Source organism: Vombatus ursinus, unplaced genomic scaffold, assembly GCF_900497805.2.
Source record: "Vombatus ursinus unplaced genomic scaffold, bare-nosed wombat genome assembly UNPS02014778.1, whole genome shotgun sequence".
NCBI classification, from domain to species: Eukaryota; Metazoa; Chordata; class Mammalia; order Diprotodontia; family Vombatidae; genus Vombatus; species Vombatus ursinus.
In genome coordinates this window covers 3,665,380-3,688,832 of record NW_020954556.1, presented here as the reverse complement: position 1 = coordinate 3,688,832, position 23,453 = coordinate 3,665,380, and the positions used below count along the sequence as shown (strand labels likewise).

The window sequence follows — 23,453 nt, the reverse complement described above, 5'->3', positions numbered from 1 at the left end:
TTTCTCCTGTCTTTTATTGATGTCTCCAAATTCACAGGTGTCTGTTTATAGCAGCTCTGATGACCTCCAAGTCAGTTTGGGATGTGTAGAATACCTTCAGTTTGGAGGAAGATGCTTTTTAATATTCCCTTTGATAAAAAGGGGACCTAGTGTTGAATGTCATTCCTAATTGTATTTGTGATCCATATTTGTGGTCTTTATTTTCCATAATCTATAATTCAGCAGGTTTGTGATTTCATTAATTTCTTTTCCCTGCACCACCACCACCACCACCATCACCATCGCCACCACTACCACCTATGCAGATTCCCCTTCCATCTTAGGGAGACTAAGGCTGATAAAGGCATATTGCTTTCTGTCTACTCCCACTTCTACCACCAGAGTTCAGAAAAGAAATTAATCACCTTGGAGGCCAGTCTGGTGATGAACCTGTACTTGTGATTCATTGCTGGGTCAGTATTTAAGGCTTTTCAAGCTAGGGTAAGACCTGCCAAAGTTTGTGTTGATTTAGCATTACCTTTGAGAGTTCAGGGGCACCTCAGTTCCACAGTGAAGTATAAGGATAAGCTGGTGTCTCTATGGATTGCTATTTTTGGCAAAGACCATACTGTGTTTTCTGCCACTGCCTGTTTTTTGTGACAAATTACTTAAGATTTTGGAGTCTCAGTATCCCTCTCTGTAAAGTGTGCTATGTGAATATAAATATATATGGAGTTGAGGCCAGATGGTGAAAAGCCTATAATTGCCTCAGGGAGGACTTTTGGACTTGTTCCTAGAGACAATTGAGAGACATTGAATGTTTTGGTTAAAAAAAAAAAGTCAGGTGAAAAGTGTTTTAGGAAGAAGATATGGCTGGGCATAGGTGATGTTGGAGTGATAGGAATCTAAGGGAATTCTAGGGTTTCTAGCGTGGCAGATGGGCAGAAGGGTAGGTCTGCTAACAAAACCAAACAATAAAAAAAAGCCTCAAGCAATGTGGTTTGGTAGAAAGGACCATCAACTTTGGACTTAGAAGATCTGAGTTGTGATCTTAGCTCTGCCATTATTAGCTTTGTGACTTTGGTGAGTCCTTTAGCATCTTTGAGCCTTTTAGAATCCTTGTCTTTAAAAAGGGGACCCATAATACTTATCTCTCTGGCTTCACAGAGTCGTTATGAAGATTAAATATGACAATTATGTGAAAAGGCCTTGTCAACTATTAAAACATTATTACAGATATAAGACATTAGTATTATTGTCCATCATGAAAGACAAAAGTAAAGTACCATTAGTGATGTTAAATGTTTATTCCAAGTATTGAAAAATGAATAAAAATGGCCATTTTTCTAATCCTGGCATTTCTAAGCCATATAATTAATTATGCATAAGTATTAGCTTTGTATCACAGAATCAGAAATGTAATAATTATTAGTAAACAAAAAAAAGTCTTTAGATGGCAGTGTCATTCCACAGTAGGATACAGATTTGAAAGGCAGGATTTTTATCATCTTAGAGTTGTATGATATTTAAATTTTCACTTGCATTTTCCACTAAAGTCACGAGAGAATGAAAACCTCTTAAGAGATCTGTACGTCCCCCTTCACGTGTCTCAGTCCTGCATCAAAGAAAATGCTGCATAATACTAAAATGACATCCCTACCTCTGATGTCACAACGGATGGTACAATCCTCTCGGAGCCGAGCATCGGCTCTCCTGCTTATGTGCTGGTGAAACGGTTACATTAAAGCTAACTCCCGGCATCTCAATTATCTCCCTGGAAGTAGTTTTCTCAAATATAGAAAAGCCCTACGGTGGCTGTTTTCGGTAAGCTACCAAGGTAGAGAGACAGACAGAGAGAGAGAGAGGGAGCAGACTGCTTAGCCTTTGTGAGAGTGACTGAGACGGCATCTCCTCTCTCTGCTCGGTTTCCTAATGCTCAAAATGCTTCCATTTACATCACCGTGTGCAATGCAGGGCAAAAGGGGCTGCCAGGAAATTTGAAACTAATTTGCTTCCAGTTGACTAGAACAGCAGATAATTGAATTAGCGTGTCTCTTTTCTAGCTAACTTTTCTCAAGCGTTAAACTGATGAACTGGGCATTTTCTTTGATCAATGGGTAACTGCTGGAGCTACGGTAATCTCTGTGAGTAACCTCTATTTGTAGGTCTATGCAGGCAAAAAAAAAATTATCTCTTGTGTAAATGCTGCTGTGAAAATAATCCGTCTGTATTATTGACTTGCTTTTGCGTACTAGTCTTGTCTCTCGCCCATCCCTTGTGGGAGAAGGTTGGAATATGCTGAATATTGACATGTGGAGGAACATACTGCATTTATGTCAGGGACGTCCAAGCAAAGGTTTCTTTAACTCCATAGTCATCAGAAAGGTGCCATCTGCCCTCACTCAGCATGCCTTTGCCCAGTGTCTTGACTGGGTATGGAATGCGTATTTTAGCAGATGACATTTGATTTTCCAAAACCCTGAATAGAAATATTTGTCTTACCTGAGATCTTATTTCCTTTCCTTTCTATCCTGGAACATATCATTCTTTCACTCCCCCCCCCCCCATGCATTATATTAGATGGGGGGGGCAAGCTATCCTGGTAGTTTTTAGCACGATATAATGCTGTGATGGTGGATGGGAATAGGGGAGGAGTCTCTCTTAAAGAGCTAAACTCTTTTCCTTTCTAGTCCCCCAGGTAGTGTTTAGTCTACCTTAGCAGGATTTTAAGAGGCAAAGGTTACTTATGTTCAGTGTCACCAAGAATATCTTATTTGCAAGTATGGCAGTTGAGGCAGAGGCAGACTCTGAGTAAGAAGTTTATATCAGGATCTGTTCACAGGTGTTTTGATTCCTTTCTTTACTCATCTTGACATATATATATATATATATGTGTATTTGATGGGTGGTAGCAGGTATTTGTGCTATTTGTGTTGCTTATTGGGAACAGCTAGGTGGTGCAGTGAATAGAGTGCTGGGCCTGGAGGCAGGAAGACTCGTCTTCCAGAGTTTGAATCTGGGCTCTGACGCTTGCTAGCTATGTGACCCTGGGCAAGTCACTTAACCCTGTTTGCCTCAATTTTCTCATCTGTAAAATGAGCTGGAAAAAAAAAATGGCAAACCACTCCTGCATCTTTGCCAAGAAAAAACCAAATGGGGTCACGAAGAGTCAGACGAGACTGAACAACAGCAACAACAAAATAGTTGCTTGTTAATTGATTGTTATATAGCTGCTTATGGAATTCATTTTACCCTCCCTGAAAACTAGGCTTACCTCTTTGGTAAAAACATTCAGGACTTCTAGAATTTACCTCAGTCTTAACAGATAGACTAGGTCTGTAAATGAAAGGAAATCTTCTGGATGTGGCTGTCGATCAGCTGAGACTTAGGAAAAAACTCACTTGATCATGATAGCCAACATCTGGCTTGACAGCAGTGTTGGGAAGCCCACAGATGTGGCTGATTAGCACTGCTAGCAAGAAACCTTAGCTACCAAAACAACTTCTTGTTGTTTTGAAGACTTAACAAGCATTTTGAAACCTTAGTGCCAATATTGCCTTAAAAAATAATGGAAATACTTGACAAAATTTAAGACACAGTACGTAGCAGGGTGAATTGAAAATTGATGCTGGATTTTGAATCCCAGATCTGCCATTTAGCTTTTATATGACCCCAGGCAAGTAACTTAAACTTTCCAGATCTCCATTTCCCCATCTCTAAAATGAGAGGCTAGACTAGATTCCTTGGAGGTTCCTTCCAGCTCTAAATCTTATAAGCCTGTTAATCTTAGTTGTTCGGTGCCCAATTTAACTCTGACAGGATTAACCCTGCCTTCATTCTCTGAATAAGACTGATAAAGTATTATGATCTTTATTAAAGTCTTTTCCTTTGGGGGAAAAAAAAAAGACTTCCCCATCCCATTAAGTTGGTTGAAAAAAATAGAGACAAACATACAGTGGATTAAAGGAAATGAGTGAATAGGAAGACTGAAGAATTTGTGGGTGAAAGGAAAGTAAGACACATAACTTTTTTGGGCCTCAGTTTCTTTATCTGTAAAATGAAACGGTTAGAGTAGACATTGTCTACAATCCCTTTCAACTCTATATCCATGATCTATGGTTTGGGAAGATGAGAAAAGGGACAAAAGAAATAAGAGAACAAGTTATGGATGTGAAAAGAGGAAAAAATAAATCTAAGTGGGGAAAGTGGAGAGACATAGGGGACAAATGGGGGGGAAAAGATCTGTTTGAAAAAGAAAAGAATTGTTTTCCCCCTTAAGACAAAGTAAACGCTAGCTCTCAAAATTTTGTATTTATCAATCCTCTCTGAAAATTCCGTGTGCTCTGCAATGTTCTGAAGGTATTAATTTCAAACCAGTGACCTGTGTCTTATCTCACTTATCTTGCTTTCCATGGGCTGGGGAGATGCTTTGAACTCTGGGCATCCTCTGGAATTGATGGGAGTTGTATGCTTGGATCATTTCCCCAGGGATTGGAACAGGATGAGAAATGGCCCGGAATGATTAGTGTTTCAGATGGCCTAGGGTATGACTAACAGAGATTTGATATCTAAGAGAAATAAGGAGGCAGCAAGGGGGCACTTACCTATTCTTGCTGAATTCAAGCTGCCTGGCCCAAATGGACTGTTCTTGGTCACCGAGGGAACTGGCCAATTTGATTGCTGAGTCACTGTCAATTATATTTGAAAGATCATGGAAAATAGAAGTAAGAATACAAAAGAGCAAATGATCTGCTGATTTTAAAAAAGAGGAGAAAATAGAATCTATACAACAGTGAGCTTGACTTTGATTTCTGGAAAAATTCTATCTTGGATCACTAAAGAGGTGATTAGAGAGCATCAAGAAAGGGAAAAATAAAAAAGTAATTACAAGGAGCCATCATGGCTTCATCATAGTCATTCCAGACTAACCTCATTTCCTTTTTTGAAAAGATTACTAAACTTAGTAGATAAAAAGAATGTTGTAGATATAATTTATTTATATTTTAGGAAAGCTTTTGATGATGAGATATCTTATATTCTTGTAGGGAAGGTGGAAAGAGAAGCGGTTAGACAATAATACAGTCAGATGGGTTTATGATTGTTTAGATGGCCAGACCCAAAGAATAATTGTTAATAACTTAATGTCAGCATGGCTATAGTTCTCCAGGGGGAATATCTCAGGATCTGTGCTATTTAATATTTTAATCAGTGACTTAGATAAAGGTATAGATGATATACTCAACTTTTTAGATGTGAATTTGTGAGGGATAACTGACATACTAGATGCCATAGGTTAAGGACCCAAAAGGAGCTAGAGATGGTAGAACACTGGGCTGAGACAATCTTGGTATGCAGTAAGAAAGGCATAACTTCTGGGAACACAGAGGTGATAGGCCCATTGTACTCTGCCTTCATCAGACCCCCATCTTGAGTGCTGGGTTCCAACTGGGCACTCCAATTTAAGAAAGACATTGATAAATTAGAGAGTATCTGGAGGAGGTCAATTTGTTGTTGCTGTTCAGTCGTTTTCAGTCATGTCCAACTCTTTATGACCCCATTTGGGGTTTTCTTGGCAAAGATACTAGACTGGTTTACCATTTCCTCCTTCAGCTGGCGAACAGGTTTAAGTGACTTGCCTAGGCTCAAAAAGCAAGTAAGTCTCTGAGGCCCGATCTGAACTCAGGTCTTCCTGACTCTAGGCCCTAAGGAGGTCTAACAAGATGGTGAAGAGCCTTGAGACTGTAGCATGTGAGTATTGGTTGAAGGAACTGGGGATGTTTAGCTTGCAAAAGAGAAAAATCTAGGGGGACAGGATAGCTGTCTTCAAGTATTTGTAAGACGTGGAAAATAGATCATACTTGCTCTGTTAGACTGCAGAGGACAGAACCAGCAACAATGGATACAAATAGCAAAGAGGCCAGTTTGGATTCAATACAATGAAAACAATTTCCTAATAGCCAGAGCTATCCAAAAGTGGGATGGCCTGCCTTGAGAGAAGGTGACCTCCCCCTCCATGAAGTGTTCTCCAGGAAGACTCTGGATGACCATTTGGTGGATATATTATGATAGGATTTCTTCATTAGTGTTTGGGTAGGACTTATTACTATTGTTTGTCCTTCATTCTCGAGGAGGACCAAACGGCTGTTAAGATGCCACTCACCTCTCAGACTTTGATTCTGTGATTCTGATTCTGCATGTGTAGCCAAAATTATTAATCACTTCCTTGGAGGCTTTTCTAATTAATGCCTGCATTCGTGTGTACAAGTGAAAAGCTTGTAGCTGAGAGCTGCTTGACTTATTTCTACATTTTGCCGGATGTAAGATCTTTTCATTGAAAATGTAGTTTAGAGGCATTTTCAGATACCCAATACAGCCTTTCCCTTCTATCGCCCTTTCTAAAGTGAAATGGTTTTATTAGGGTGAGGAGGATGTTCCAGAATAAAAGGTACCTGCAGTGCTGAAATTACTCATCTATTATGTTCTCATTATTCACTCTCATTTTCTGTTATCTTTATCATTCTGGATATATTACTCTACTGCTTAATAAAGATTGACCAGATTATCCTGCAGAACTACCTTGTAGGAATTCTCCATCTGACAAGAGAATCTGAGCCCTTGTATCATTGACTTTTTAAGGAATAGCATGAGGTAGTGGATAGAGAGTCGGCCTTGGAGTCAGGAAGACCTGATTTAATTTTGTGATCACTTGCAAATATTAACCTCTCAGTACCTCCAGCATCTCTCTAAGTGGGAGTTATAGTGTGAGTTGCAGATCTTTGTGGAGGAAGTTTCCACAGTGGAAGTTCCCTATACCCCAGAAATCACAGATTAAGACCAAGCAACAGAGTCATGGAGCTGAAGGGGAAACTTTGGACCTTTGGACACTGTTAACATTTATCATCCTTATTTACAGTGACATTTCCCGTTACTCATCTTGATTGAAAAGCATTTGAAATATTAGCTCTGCCTGGCTTGCTCTTCATATTTGCTTTTAAAAATGAACTTCTTTTATCTCATTTCCTACTGGTTATGAAATTTTAGACCAAGAGGCCGATTCCTCTGTCTCGGCTGTGGACGCTGAATTCTCATTAGCACTCAGCTAATAGCTCTGTTGTTAGGAGGGCGCTGTGTCTACCAATTTTATGTTGCACTGCCATTCAGAAATTTAAGTATGTAATTTTGGCAATCTTTGACACCAAAGGAGCAATCTAAGTTACTTCCTGCCCCATGAGAAGCCTTTGGTCAATGATCCCATGAAGATCACAGTAGGAAAGCGCTTGTGTTTATGGATAATTTCAGGTGAAATTTGGAAGACATTTTTCCATGGATAAGAGTGCTGTGATTGAAATGTGCCCCAGTGAATTGAGTAGGTATAGAATAAATTATATACTTTTAGTGTACTTCCCAATATGTCTCATCAAGGTGGATATTTATTCCTTATTAGCTCATACTTATCAACTTTATCAAAATGAATAATGGTAGGGAATTTCCCTAACTTGAAAAACAATGGCTCTATTGCTATCAAAAACTCTACCTTCCCAGTTTTTTTTCTTAAAAACTTAACCTGATTTTTTTTTAACGCTTCGCCCCATGAGTCTGTTTCTTTAATGCCCAGTGTTAACATTTAATCTTTAGTAATGGTAAAGCTTACATTTATAATTGTTATAGCTCATTGTGTACTCATTATACAACTGTAATCCATTCATTGTGAGAGAGATCAGTGGCGTGTTATAGAATAAAGGGGGCAATGTTACCCACAGTGGAAGCAATTCTCTGAGCCCTCTTAGAGAGGAGCCCAGGGTAAGTATTGAATTGGAGGACGCACTCAGGCCAGGATGTTTGTGAGAGATCACTTTGATGAGAATAGAATGCTGCCTGGGAAGTGGGTGAGTCTAGCCCTGAAGGAATGTTTTAACTCTGTCTGCCCGAGGGATGTGATTACCTTGAAGGTGTCTGATGAAGAACAAGAAATCCTTCCAGGTATTCTTGGTATTTCTTAGGGGGAAAGTGAATGAATTGATGTTTAAGGGAATTTGGTTTTCAGAGTTTGGAAAAGATACATGGCATGGCTCGTCCTGGGATGATTTGGCCTACAATTGTGGACAAGTGCCATTCATTTCTATGTGCAAAACAGATCTTGGCCCTATTGGAGGCTTGAATACCGGCACTTAATAAATACTAGATGATTGACTGGTTGAGCTGCTAATTGGAACGTGCAAGTAATTTGGCTATGAGCTCTGAAGATACATCCTCAACTAGGTGGCACAGTGGATAGAGTATAGGACTTAGAGTCAGGAAGACCTGAATTTGAATCCTGCCTAAGATATTTACTGTATTGGTGACCCTGGACAAGCCTTATCACCCCAGCCTGAGCTTCTTCATCTGTAAAATGGGGATATTAATAGAACCTACCTCTCCGGATTGTTGTGAGGGTCCAGTGTGTTAACATATGTAAAGTACTTTGCTATTTTATGTATCTATAGCTGTATGCATGTAGGTGTATATGTATATGTGTATATATGTAACCTTAAAGTGTTACTTAAATGCTAGTTATTATTATTATATGAAAATTACATTATGTACAATATTGTATACACACCTGTATATACATGTATACATACATATATACTATATATACACATATACAACATTATATGAAAATTATACATATACAGTAGTTCTTGGGTGGATGGACCCTGTTCTAGGGTCTGACAAGAACGTAATCACTAAACTATACCATATTCTATATTCAGGCCCTGAGAGCTAAGGATTTCCTAGCCTTGGGCCAGTCCTTTGCTCACAGGAAACAGTGTATCTTACTTTCCAGATTCTCCACTAAAGTATTCCTGTGGTGACATTTGTTATTTTGTTGTCTTGTCTTGAGCAGGCTTTTTTTTTTTTTTCTTTTTAAAGGAGACTGAATAGAGAAGTATCCTGTTTATTCATCACTTGTTGTTTTCTCTCCTTTGGTTTCTGTGGTACTGTATTACTCTTACATGTCTAATAGTTTTTTCTCTGTCTCCTTTTTCTTCTTCTTCTTGCCCCTTCAGTGTCCATATAGCCCCAATACTCTGCCCTTAACCTTCTTTTTGTCTCTTTTTACATGTTCTCCTTTGGGTGAGCTTATTCACTGTCATGACTTTACTTATTACATCTCTGGGGATGAGTCAGTCCCAGATGTTCATCTCTAGCCATGCTCCCTCTCTTGAGCAACAGTCCTAATTTCTGATTGTGCCAGGGCCATCTCCAGTCGTGCCGGTCTCTATCTGGCCACTGGACCCGGATGGCTCTGAGGAGAAAGCGAGGCTGGTGACTTTGCACAATCCTCCCTCACTAAATCCAAGTCACTTGCAAGTCACGGCATCCCCTCCCTGATGCATTTCTGCTAAAGCTCTCTTCCCGTTCCCCCTTTGCCTCCTGATTTCCCCCTTTCTGGTAGTGGGACCACTGCTTCTTCCCTACGTACTAAGAGGTGAAATCTTGGAGCCATCTTTCGGTTCTTTCTCTCTCCTTTAAAGTCGTCGGGAAGCAGTGGGGCAGTTACCAGAAACCTTAGGGCTTCCCAAGATACTCAGTGGCAGATGGCTCCTTATCACCTGGCAATCGGAGTATTTTATTTAGGATGCTTCTTCCATTGTCATAACTAAGAGCGAGTGATAGGTCAGAAGAGGAACAGAGCACAGATGCTAATCTATTGCTTAGCCTGAGTAGCAGGGGAAAGATTAGAGGAAAATGTAAACCACTCTGGGTTCAGAGAAAATTAGAAAGTCAGAACCTCGAAGATTAGTCAACTTCTCTGGACCTCTGTTTCCTTCTCTCCAGGATGAAGGGGTTGGCTTGATTTGTGTTTCCTTCTAGCTAGGACATTCTGTGATTCTATGAATTGTTTTGGGGCATGAGGGTTGAGAAAATTCAGTTAATACTTCATATATGCCAAATTTATTTACCTTTTTCAATAAACAGATCCTTGTTGAAAAATTTGATATTTATTCATTCAAGAAGGATATATCAGGAGCCTACTGTGTACTAGACAAGGACAAAATTTGGAGGAACACAGGATCACAGAATTTAGATCTGACGGGGCCTGTGAAGATTATCTAACCCATGATTTTTGTAATGCCAATGGATCTGTGATATCATCGGTGGGGATCTTCCTGCCAACTGTGTAGATCCCACCCTTTCCACACCTTGTCCTGTATGACTCTCTTCTCCACATTTTATAAACACTAAATAGGAGGGAGATGAATCATTAAAACAAATCATCAGTGGCATATTTTGTGCTTGACCCAGGGATCAGCAGCGGCTATCTACCCAGTTGTCTGTAATTTTGCTTCCTGTTTGATGTTGGCTTGCTTTATTTTCACCACTACTGACCATTCAAGCCTTGGGAGGTATGGGTGGCTATAAATATTCTATCATCATACTTATTTGAGTTGGAAAGTGGAGAAGACTTTATGCTACATAAAAGACTGAGAGCAATAGCCTTCGCAGTCTGAGAGTGTGCTGGTGACAGCTGGTTACCCACTGCTGCCACTCCCTTGGGATCTTGGGAAAATGGGATAGAATAGCAAAGAGCTGAAGTTGAGTCAGTCTCGAATGCTTACAAGGGAAGGATCCTTGGTGTGATCCCTACCAACCACCATCCACCTGTCTGTCTAGTGACGTTAAAATTCTGCAAGATGGCCATTAAGCTACCCGGGCAAATGTACATGTAAGCATCTTTGGGGTTATATACCTTAATTTAGGGAAGAGATAACCATGTTACGGTAAAATCAGAGGTGGCATTTCCTGCTTGGGAATAAACACCATATTTTATGACCCAGAAAGGTGAGACATAAAAACACCTTTTGCAGTGCTGGTCTCCCCTACCTCCAGCTGTTTTTTTATTATTGAATTTTTGGAGGAAAAATAATTATACCTTTGAATACCTTTGAATAGCTTTGGATAATAAAGTTGCCTGAGAGCTAGAAGAAGATAAAATTTGTTAAAAATGTGACCTGATATCAAATGAAAATTTTCAGCCTGCCACACCAGGAAGAGAAATTTCCATTGTTGTTCACCCTCTTCCTTTTCAAAGCTAGTGTATGAAAAGCTGCCTCCTCTTCCCTCCTGAGCTGCAGCAAACCACACACTGTTCATCACGTCTTTTGAAGGTAGTATAAGCGTAGGAAGATCAGGGAGGGAAAAGAATGGGGGGTTGGGAACATTTTTTAGATTCTGAAAATTATTCTTCATATATGTACCCAGGTTAAAAACTACACAACTATTTCTCCTAGTTCTGGGAATTTAGAGCAGTGGATATGATAGAATCTTTAGAAAGCAATCCCTCTATTTTTTTTCTTCAATCTTCTTAACTAATGCTAGGAGTTACGTGTGAGGGCCCTCCCTGTATAAACTTTTGTGTATAGAGAACCCAGAAGCTGTATTGCTGCCCTCTCCAGTTAGAAATCACATGTATATAAAATAGATAGCAAGATGTGGTATAAGGAGCATGAGTCAGGAAGAAGGTGGCTTTGAATCTCTGGGAAGAAGGACGCGGGCAGGAGATTGTCATTAGCTGGTTGTGTGACCCTGAACAAACCATGTAACCTCTTTGAGCCTTAGCTTTCTCATCTACAAAATAGGTATTATAAATCATGCTCTACCTACTTCCTAGAGTTGTGAATGAAGTATTTTGTAATCCTTAAAGCTCTCTGTAAATCTGAATTGCTGTTACTACTTTATTTCTTAAGTCAGCATTGGTATTTATAATTATAATCTGTACCTATTTTATTCCATTTTGTGACTTACATAGTGCCTTAAATGCATGAATGGTACTCAATATGTGATTAATTGAGTGATTATATCCTGGATTCCTTGTAGTCTTCTCCATAGGATGCATGCTTTTTAAATTCAGTTAGCATTACTAAAGCTGTACAATTATTCTTCTTAATTTATTATTATTATTATTATTATTATCATTGGTGAGGGGAGAAGGGAGAGAGTAGGGAGAGAAAGGATTCTGCTAGACTAGCGTTTCTCAAACTTTTTGATCTCAGTATTGCTTCATGCTCTTTTTAGGCAATTGGAATTAAGTGACTTTCCAAGGGTCACACAGCTAGTGTCCGAGGGCCTGATTTGAACTCAAGTCCTCCCAACTTCAGGGCTGGTGCTCTATCCACTGCACTACCTAGCAGCCCCTCACATTCTTAGAAAATTATTGAAGACTTTGCCAAAGTACTTTTGTTTAGGTGGATTGTTGTTGTTCAATCGTTTTTCAGTTGTGTCCAACTCTTTGTGACCCCATTTGGGGTTTTCTTTGCAAAAATACTGGAGCGGTTTGCCATTTTACAGATGAAGAAACTGAGACACACAGTAAATGTCTGAGGCTAAATTTGAACTTATGAAGATGAGTCTTCCTGATCCTAAGCCCTGTGTTTTATCAAAACTCTGCATCCAATTTTGTTATAACAATTGGCAAATCTATTGAAACTTCTTGAATGAAGTGGGAATCTAGCGTATGTAAAACTGTGACAAAAGATATTAGCTTTGTTTATCACCAGGCTCTGTGTTTATTTCCACACAAATGTTCTACAGCAGTATTTTGCATTAGGAACTCCAGTTTCTATTCTTAAAATTTTGAAAAATCTTAGAAATTGATAAAGAATGATAATAATTATGAAAGTAATAACTATTGTCTTATATAACATTTATATAAATAAAAATATTTCTATTTTTTACTTATAAACATTTCTATACCTCTTTGAAATTTGCAAAGTGTATCATATGTGTTATTTCATTTGATCCTTACAGCAGCTGGTAAAGTGTGTGCTAATATTATCCCCATTTTAACAAATGAGGAAACTGAGGCAGACAGCGGCTAAGTGACCTAGGGTCACACAGCTCATAAATATCTGAGGCTGTATTTGAGCTCAGGTCTTCCTAGCTCTGTGTCTAACACTTTGTTACCTAGCTGTCTCAGAAACAGAGTTAGATAAGGGGGCTGAGAGATAGTGATTAGTAGACTTTGTTTTACCCAACAGCCTCTTCTCCAGAAGTACACAAACTCATTTCCTTAATTGTTTTATGATTTTTTTTTTCTTCCTGGATGATGTCCCTGAGAGATTTGGTCTTTGCTTCACTTCTTATTCCTTATCTCAATAATTCCTAACCACTGCATGTTCACCTGCTCTGTGAGTATAGCAGCCAGAGCAACAAAAGCTGTCCCAACTGTCCTGACCTGTAGCCACCAGGGAGGCAGAGACTTTGGGCAGATGGAAGAGGAAAAGGCCCCATTACTAACTGCAGCTCCTTCTGCCATAACTGAAGCTTCCAGCCAGAAGGCAAACTTGAGATGGCTGAAATATGGTCATTTAATAATCTTTTCAGATATATCCCCAAAATAATATACTTTCTCTTGAAAAAGGAGGCTAATTATTTATTCACCGTTTCTAAAGTGCTGTTATACTTTTAAGTTGCTTTTCCAAATGAAGATGAAGTGATCCATACATGCTTTATTTACTCATTTATTTATTCACGTCTGTTTCTCTTTTTTTCTCCCTCCCTCCCTTTCTTTTTCTTTTTTCTCCTCCTCTTCCTCTTTCTCTCTCCCTCTCCCTCTCCCACTCCTTTCCATAATTCTCCTGGTACATGATAACATATTTGTGATATTAAGGTTAGAGGTTTACCCTGGAGCAGTGAAATAGGCCAACACTTGTTGGCCCTTGGCCTTGTGTGTTAACTGCTTCTAACCAACCTGAGTCCACCCAGGTGGGTAGGAAGAGGTTTCCTCAGTCACTATCCAATCATTTTCACGTTTCTGGAGGAACAGAGGGGTGATACATGCTAATAACTGGTTGCTTTGTCAGCCAGAACTAACTCTCAACTCTATTGTACATTTTGAAAAGGTTTGTAAAGTAAATATTAGTCCCCTTACTTATCAGAAGTCAAGTGCCCTTAAAATTTAATCCTAAGAGTCACCTTGAATAGTCTGTTTCAAAGCTACCAGGGAATCTTGTACAATCTGGACTCTAGAAATGTGTACAGATGGACCCTTCAGTGCCCCCAGATTTTGTTGACATCTTGGATTTATTCAGCCTCCCAAAGAGTTTTTGAAAGGTTGTCTTTACATCCAGTTGGAGAGTTCTGACAGAGGCAATAGTTGTTTACTTTAAATAGATTCCACCTTTCCTTTGGGGCTCTGCTCACACTGGATGCCATATAAAGGTTGTTGATTGAGTTGAACTAGGCTCTTTTGTGAAGTGTATGATAGTATATGACAATTTAGTTAAGCCTACGACTATTCTGTGGGCTAAGTATTTGATATGTTTTTATATAAGATCATAGTTTTAGATGGGAGGGACTATAAATGTCATTAATCTCCTTAGAGATTATGGAGCATCCTGAGGAACAGGCTTCTTTATCTATCAGGAGTAAGCTTTGAATAGGATTTGAATCACTAGATTACCCCATTATCCCAAGCAGTAAACCTCAGTTTCCTCATCTGTAAAATGGGCATAATAATGTTTGCACTATCTCCCTCACAGGATTATTATGAATGAAGTAGCTCGTAAGCTATGAAACAATTTATAAATATTAGTTATCATTACTGTTGAGCGATCATAACTAAAAATGGTTTTGGGGTTGAACTCATCTCAGGGTTAGTAGAGGGTGCCACTGGCAAGGTTATGGAGTGGGAAAGAAAGGATGTTAAAATAAGCAAATCAGGAATTTGTAGTGCGTCAGCTGTGTGTATATTGGGCAGGAGGGTTGATAAATAAGTTGTAGAACCTGATTTTTTTTTTCCTTCAAAATAAGTAATGAGACCTTTCTGTTCTCTCTGTAGGCGATCATGGAGGAAGCACTTTACTCCCACCCAATGTCACCAATGAATTTACAGAGTATGGGACCATGGAAGAAAGGGGAGAAGTCCTCAGAGCTTCACTTGAATTTGATGCAGAGAGTCAACAGTGCTACGCACAGGGGCGGGAAGGGGGCCAGCTCTTGGTTGGCCCCCAGTTTGATCTCGACAGCCCGACTGCAGGGGGACTGAATCATGAGGGGGGAGCATCCTCACGTAGGCACCTTAAGGAACCAAGCTTGCCACAGCCCATTGGCTACCTGGCCCCAGCGCCGAACACTGCAGAATCTAGCGTGTCTTCAGGGGGACTGCAGGCACCAAAGGTACTAGAAGGAGATGTGATTTCTGTTTCGTCGGACCGGCAAATGGAAAAAGAGTTGAATGCCACCCGCCGGGAAGCACGAGGAGCCAAGAGACCAGCTACCACTGGCCAAGAAAAACCACCAGAAATACCTCTTCCAGCTGAACTAATAACTGAGGAAAATTTTTATTTGAGTATCGAGAAGGATTTGACTGCCTTATTAACTGGGGAAACCCAGCCAGCCTTGTCTCAAATCATGAAGAGTGGGAAGAAAGAGACTGCCAGAAGGCAGGAGATGATCTGCCAGAAGACCTCTGTGGAGCAATCAGCAGTGGCCCATAAAGTAGAGGGCACCATTAGCTTTACAGGGGAAAGATGGTCCGATGTGGGAAGGAAGCATCCAGGATGTGATCGAGGTACGGTCTACAGGTCGCCTGTAGAGCAGGGGAGCTCTGCAGGCCGCTCTGGCAGGATCAAACACGTAGGATTTCATGGGGTGGAGATTCTTTGGACAGGGGGCGAGGAGGAAGAAATGAGACGTTCCTCAGCAGATGTGGAGGCATCTGTGGAAAGGACAGCCTTTTCCAAATGCAAGGAGTCTTCCAAAGTGTCCAGCCATCCCATTCCGTCTGTGGCTTTCTCTCATACGGTCAGGTTGACGGAGGGTGTTTGGGATGGACCTTGGAAAGATTCTTCAGAAAGGCTTGGAACTAGATCAGGGACATTTTCTCCAGGATTGCTTGTAGAAGGTGGAGAGGATGAAGTATTTTTGAAGGAAAATGAACAACATCCTGAGAAGAAGTCTGTGCCAGAGGGGGAAGTGGAAAGGTGAGGTCACATCTTAATCTTGTCCTAGAACATGTGAATAAGGGTGTTCCTCATGGAACAGGCAGTTCTGTGTTTGTTTTGTCTTAGGGTTACAAAGTCAGTTTACTACTACTATGGAGCCCTGGTATACTTGTGGGATAGATTTCGTTCTAATGCACACTCCCTTCAGGGTTCTCCGCCTATAAGAGTTTAGTTTCCAAAATATTGAAAAGAAACTCCTCATAAGATCTTTCCTTCCACTTCCTTTTCCTCTCCCTATTGTCTCTTCCTTCCTTCCTCCCCTTTTTCTATCTCTCCTTCCTTTCTCTCTTTCTTCTCTCCTTCTTTGTCTCTTTTTCTTCTTTCTTGCTTTGCTCTTTTCTTTTATTTCTCTTTTTCTCTTTCCTTCCTTCCTCCTTCCTTCTTTTCCTTTCTCTCACCCCTTCCCTCCATTTCTCCTTCCTTCCCTTCTTCCTTTCATTTCTCCATCCCACTAAACGTGCAGCAGCCAGTCTCAGTAATGATTGGTACAGAAATTTTAACCTGTTTCTTTTTTTTATGGAGGTTCACCTCTCCTTAGTCCGCCTTGATGGTCCTCTGCTCTCAGGGACTTACCGTATTATTGCAATACTTAAAGCAGATAACCTATTGGCTTTAGCCCTACAGCAGCTCAGAACTTCTAAATTCAAGTGATTCAGCAAATTTGGCCTCCTGTAGTGGCAGGCTTGTGCAGCCATGCTTGACTGATCTCATCTACAGTGAAAATCCCTTGTCAGAGACCACCAGGACAGGGCTAAAGTGAGGGTCCATTTGATTGAAGTAAGATCCCCTGTGTAAGTATGGAATGATGAGAGAACCTTTTCTAACATTTTATTTTTGCCGTTGACATGTTTGCTCTGCTGCGCATTAGCAGTATAAAGTAATACAGTAATGCTCATTACCTTAATAATGCAAGTGATTTTGACACTTAGCTTGGTAAAAAACATCTCACGTTTTGCAAAAAAATCGTTAGTAGCTGAAAGTCGTTTTGTCACATTGCATTAGTGATCACATCAAAAAGAATATGAAGTCGGTATCCTGAGTGACATCTTAGAATATTTGAATAACTGGCTAACGAAGGTGCTTGCTAGCTGTGTTGTTGTACCAGATCATGGTGACTGTTTTCCGACCAGCCTCCTGGCTATTCTTCTTGCTCTCTCTCGAGGAGGAGCTTGGTTCACTGTCTTCTCTCCTCCTCTGCTCCTGTCCTTATACTAAGGGATTCCACCATAACTGTTGGTACTTCTTTGATGCTCTTACCCCCCAATTACTCCATCTACTCAAGTCCATGCCTACTCTTCTAGTCCGCCTTATCCACACAAAAGATGGGCATGCCCTAGCTCTGTCCCCTGACCTTCTGCCACTCATGCCTCATCAAACCCCAACTCTGGATTCCTCTTACCATTTGCCTTTACTCCTACTCACATGCTGCTAAATCGAGCTGGAGGAAGTCATGCAACTGATCCATCTGGGTCCACTACAAATTTGTTTTTTTTGATCTAAACTTGGCCCCTCACTGCAGCAAACTCCTAAAAAAAATCAACTATGTTCTTTGCTTCTACTTCCTTTCCTTCACATCTCAGCTCTTAGCAATCTGGCTTCTGATCTTAGCACTCGGCTAAAACTGCTGTCTCCAAAGCAACTGTCTTTTAATTGCCAAAGCTAATGGCTTTTTCTTAATTCTAATACTTGTTGACCTTTCTGCAGCATCTGACACCATTGACCGCCTTTTCTTTCTGGATATTCTCTTTTCTTTTGTGTGTGTGACACTGCGCTTTCTTGGTTCTGTTCCTTCTTTACTGGTTGCTCTATCTAAGTCTCATTTGCTAATTCTTTATCCTTCTTTATCCTATATGCTTATAATTCATATCCTTATTATTTATCCTTATTAACTGTGAGTATACCCCAAAGTTCAATCCTCAGTCCTCTTCTCTTCTCCCTCTCACTCTTCTTCTTGTCCTTGTCCTTCTCTCCCTCTTTCCCTCTCTTCCTCTCCCCTTTCTCCTTCCTCCTTTCCCTTTCCTTTTCCCTTCCCCTCTCCCTGTTACTTTGTCCTTTATATCCCTGCTGCTTAAGATGACAGGTCACATCACACATGATGTTGTTGTTTAGTCCTTTCAGTTGTGTCTGACTCCTTGTGACCCCATTTGTGATTTCCTTGGCAAAGATACTGGAGTGGTTTGCCATTTCCTTCTCCAGCTCGTTTTACAGTTGAGGAAACTGAGGGAAACGAGGTTAAATGACTTGCCTGGGGTCACATAGCTAGTAAGTGTCTGAGACCAGATTTGAACCCAGATCTTCCTGACTACAGGCCTGGTGCTCTATCCACTGTGCCACCTAGCTGTACATAGTAGGTGCTTAATAAATGCTTACTGATGAAGTGCTAAATTCTGAGTAGGCAGAATAGAAAATCAGAAGCCAAATGTAGTTTGGGCTCTTCATATTATTCACAGAGGAAGTAATTCCCACAGATGATGCCTTGGTTTTTTGATGTGTGGAATCATAGAATCTCACATTTGGAAGAGATCTCAGAGATAATTTTGTCCAACCCCTTACTCCCAGTCCCCAAACAGGAATCCTTTCTACCTCATTACTGGAAAGTGGTAGTCAGCTTCCACTTTAATACCTTCAGTGATACAGATGCATGGGCTAGAATAGGTGATAGTACATTTAAGAAGATTCTGAGCTGATGAAATGACTGGAAGCTGAGAACTGCCATTATTGTACTGATATCAATTTCAAGGGTGTGTTCTAAAGGAGTGCTTTCAGATTCTCTTCTTGGACACGTGGTAGTCAACATTAATTATCAGTGCCTTGGATAAAGGTATAGATGTCATACTTATAAAAATCTAAGATCAGTGGAACAGCTGACATCAATTAATAAGGATTTATTAAACACCTACTGTGTGCTAAGCACTGTGCTAGGCGCTGGGGTTACAAAGACATAAGGGAAACAGTTCCTATCTTCGAGGTGCTTGTAACCCAGCCAGCTCATTGAATGACAGAGTCAGGGTCCATCTCTTTAGGTTATCCTCATCAACTCTTGCCTAGATCATTTTAGCCGCTTCCTTGTTGACCTCCTTGCTTCACATCTCTCCTGACTCAAGTCTGTCTTCCACACAGCTGCAAAAAGTGCTCTTCCTGAAGCACAGACCTAACCGTGGCGTGCCTCTGCCTGATAAGCTCCTTGGTCCGTTTTGCCTCTAGGATTAAAAAAAAAAAAAATAAACTCCTGCATTTAACTTTTAAAATCTGTCACAGCTGGGCCCCAGCCTATTCTCCAGTCTCTCTGTGCCTGACTCTCTCCCTGTACTCTGAGATTCGTATAAACTGGCCTTTTTGTTATTCCTCACACACTGCACGCATGCCTCTTCATCTTTGTACTGCCGTCCCCTGTTCCTGCAACGGATTCCCTCTTCACCTCCATTTCATATCACCCCTTTCCTCCTTCAAGATACTGCTCACATACTACTTTCTACGTGAATCTTTTCCAGCTGGATGGTTAGCATGCTGGTTAGCGTGGTATCAGGAAGACCTGAGTTCAAATCAGGCCCCTGACACTTACTAGCTGTATGACTCTGGACAGGTCACTTAACTGCTGTCTGCCTTGGTTTCTTCAGCTGTAAAATGGGAATAATAATAGCACCTACCTCACAGGGTTGTTGTGTAGAGCAAAGGGGATAATATTTGTAAAATGAGTAATAGGGCCTAACTCATAGTACGTGCTTAATAAATGCATGTTCTCTAATCGCTAATCCTGGTTTCCAGGTGTCTCACAAAAAGCAAGCTCTGCTCAAGGTAGCTTCATACGCCTGTTGAACAGTGGTCTCTAAACTATTTTAATCACATATCCCACTAATAAAATAACTTGACCACACACACAAAAACAAATAAATGCACATTCTCTCTTCCTTTCCCTGTCTCCCCATGCCCCCACTGCTAGTGCCCTCTTTCCTTAAATCTCCTGTATTTAACTACCTGGTATTTACTTGGATTTATTCTCTTTATATTTATTCTGTATTTACATATATTTTTGTGTGTGTATTTACATACCCTTTATCTTTCCTATTAGAATGTAAACTCCCTGAGAATTCATTTTTATTCTTTCCACTTGTGTCCTCAGTGCCTCACATGGTGCCTGGAATATGACAAACACTAAATAATAGTTGAATGATGAGACAAAATGGAATAATAAACAAAATCGAACTGGGATAAAGTTTATTTGGTATGTAAACACCTTCTCTCTGGAAGACAGCATTTAAGGCTTTTTATAGGATCCCAAATTGAGAGTCTGAAGGGACCTTAGAGGTCATTAAGTTCAACCCAGAACTGATGGCCAGAAAAATTTAAGTAACTCATCCAGTGACATACAGACCAAGGGTCCGCAGCAAGATTGAACTCAAGTCTTCCTGACTTCAGATCCAGGACTCTATCTATACACCATGCTGTTTCGTAAATAACAAGAGCTCATTTTTAAGAAAAAAATTTCATGAAGTTTGAGAAACAATATAGTATAGTGGGATGGGGAGGAGAAGGGGGCACAGGAAGTAGTTAAAAAAAAACAAAACAAAAAAATGCCACCACCAAGCCAACCACACAAAGACAAAGATGGAGGACGACAGGTTGTGTGAAAATGCCCTGGTTATTTTGGTGTGCGGCAAGTGTATCGTGAGTCACCAAGAGGGGGATGTGGCAGCCCCGAAAGTGAACATGATCTTTTGCTACATTCTTGAGAGACACAGCGTCTGGTAAAAGAGAGGCTGGCATTTCAGCTGTACTTTGACCTGGTCAGACTATATCTGGAGTGCTGTACTCAGTCCTGGGTGCCACATTGTAGGAAGGACATTTATAGATTGTAACAGGTGCAGAGGAGGTCAGCCAAGATGGTGAGTGGACAGAGTCTCTACCATACGTGGATCATTTGAAGGAACTGGGAACCGTTAGTTTGAAGAATACAATTAGACTAAGGGTTGTCTTGGAAGTGTAAATGATAGCCGACTTAATGGATTTGAACAGTTGTTTCATGGAAAAGGCGCCAGTCTTGTTCTTTTTGGTCAAACAGGGAAGAACTAGGAGCGATGGGTAAAACCTGCGGTGGCACGTTTCAGCTTGATAAATAATTAGTGTTGTTCCAAAGTGGAATGGGCTGTTTTGTGGTTTCCCCAATCACTGCAGGTCCCTAAGCACAGCAAGTCCTCTTATCGGGGATGCTGTAGAACAAATTTCTGTAAAGGTATCCCTTGGACTAAGTCATCCCCAATTTTCTGAGGCCTGACATTTTACATTTAGACTTCGTTATTCTTAGGAAGCTTTTTTCTTGTGTTGAGAATACGGCTGCACAAGATGTGATTCACCCCTAAAAGATAAGCTACTAAATTAGATTTAACTTTTCAAAAGCCCAACGGATAGGAATAATCACAGCCCTTATATAGTACCTTACCGTTTTGAAAGCATGTCTTCACAGTGCTCTGAGGAAGGTAGGATCGTGTCATTTTCCCTACTTTATTGATGAGGAAACTGAGGCTTAGGCAGAGGTTAAGTGACTTGCCCAAGGTCATTCTAGTGCTTGGCAATCAGAGAGGTAGGAATTTAACCCAGGCCTTGTGATTCCAAGTCTTACGCTAGTTCTACTTCCTGCGCCCCTTTCTCCTCCCCATCCCACTATACTATATTGTTTTTCGAACCTTTATGAAATTTTTTTCTTAAAAATGAGCTCTTGTTATTTATGAAACAATATGGTGTATAGATAGAGTCCTGGATCTGAAGTCAGGAAGACTTGAGTTCAATCTTGCTGTGGACCTTTGGTCTGTATGTGACTGGATAAGTTACTTAAATTTTTCTGGGCATCAGTTCTGGGTTGAACTTAATGACCTCTAAGGTCCCTTCAGACTCTCAATTTGGGATCCTGTGAGAAGTCTTAAATGCTGTCTTCAGAGAGAAGGTGTTTACATACCAAATAAACTTTTTTTTAAGGGTTTTGAGAAGGCATTTTACTACCATATGGTGGTTAGAACAGTCAAACCATCTCTGGACCCATTTCTCTCCCAAATGTTTCTTTGCTAGCAGTCTGATGCAGTGCCGCTTATGATTCGAAGGGTATTTAGAGTTGTCATTTAAAATCTTGTAATGTGTTCTTTCCTAGCATTATGAATTAGAGTACATTTTTGGGGGTCTAGTTATGTGATTGTCAGGACCACCAAGAGATCGAGTAACTTATCCAGGGTCACACTGCCAGTACATATAAGAGGCTAATCTTGAACCCAGGTTTTCATGATTCTCATGCTAGGTCTAGATACATCATGTTATGAGACTTTGGAATATTCCTTCCCCTCTTTTCCTTCTTTTTTCCCTTTCCTCTCCCTCTTCTTCCTTTCCCTTCCCACTGGGTCTCCCCATCTCACCCAGGGACTGCTCGCAGCCCCAATCAAATTACTGGTCAGCACAGATTTGACATGCTGGATTACCTACCCTTAAGGCAATCTGGTGGCCCTGTGCTCCTGTAGGCTCTCCATATTGATGCTAGACTTGGTACGGACATATGGTTTGCAAAGTCCATTGCAGCTTAGAACTCCTGAGCTCAAGAAATCCATCAGCCTCAGATGATCTTTGAAAGCTGCTGTGGCCAAAAAACTTAGTCACCCTGAGGCCAATTTGGTGCTAAGTCTCTCCAAATGTAGCCTGGTCTTTGGACAACAAACACTACTGGGTATTCATTTGAAGTCTTTATTGGCATGGGAGGGCCTGCCAGAGTTTGAGCTTGGCTGGTGCTGCCTGGCCTTGAAGAGGCATCAAAGGATTGCTTTGCTGGAGGTCTCCTAAGAAAGGGCAAACCAGCCTAGGTCAGAAATAAGGAGCATGTTGAATTTCCCATGCTAACCAGTAGTGGAATTGGGGCCGTGAGTAGACCCTTTACTTTCAACTTAAGATGGAGAGACACAGTCTTTAAAAATGACAACAATAACAGCAACAATGAACATCCAGAAGCAGAAGAAATGATTACAAAGAGCCAGCATGGCTTCATTATAACTAACCTCATTTCCTTTTTTGACGGGATTACTCAAGTGATAGAAGAGGAGAATATTGTGGACATAGTTTACCTAGATTTTAGCAAAGTTTTGATAAAGTATCTCATGTTGTTCTTGTGTAGAAGATAGAAAGATATGGATTAGACCAGAATTTTATATTATAAAAAGAGTTTGTATCCCAGAGACCCCCTGAAGGGTTCTGAAGGACTCCCAGGATTCCTCAGACCATACTTTGAGAACCTCTGGATTAGATACTAAAATAATCAGATGGATTTATAGTAAGTCGGATCACCAGACTCAATGGGTAATTGTTAATGGTCTGGAGAAGGAAATGGCAAACCACTTCAGTATCTTTGCCAAGAACACCCCAAATGAGGTCATGAAGAGTTGGGACTGAAAAATGACTGAAAAATCAGTGACTTGTATAAAGGCATAGATAATATGCCCATCACATTTGCAGCTG

The 23,453-nt window shown here is 40.6% G+C and overlaps 1 protein-coding gene across 1 annotated transcript in view; it reads left to right on the top strand.

Moving 5' to 3' along the window:
* The window catches only part of PSD3 (pleckstrin and Sec7 domain containing 3), a 608,877-nt gene that overhangs the window by 189,817 nt on the left and 395,607 nt on the right, over nt 1-23,453 (top strand). Inside the window, exon 3 of the mRNA XM_027865166.1 lies at nt 14,804-15,947. Within this exon, the coding sequence (XP_027720967.1) occupies nt 14,804-15,947 (1,144 nt within the window). The remainder of the gene's footprint in view (nt 1-14,803; nt 15,948-23,453) is intronic.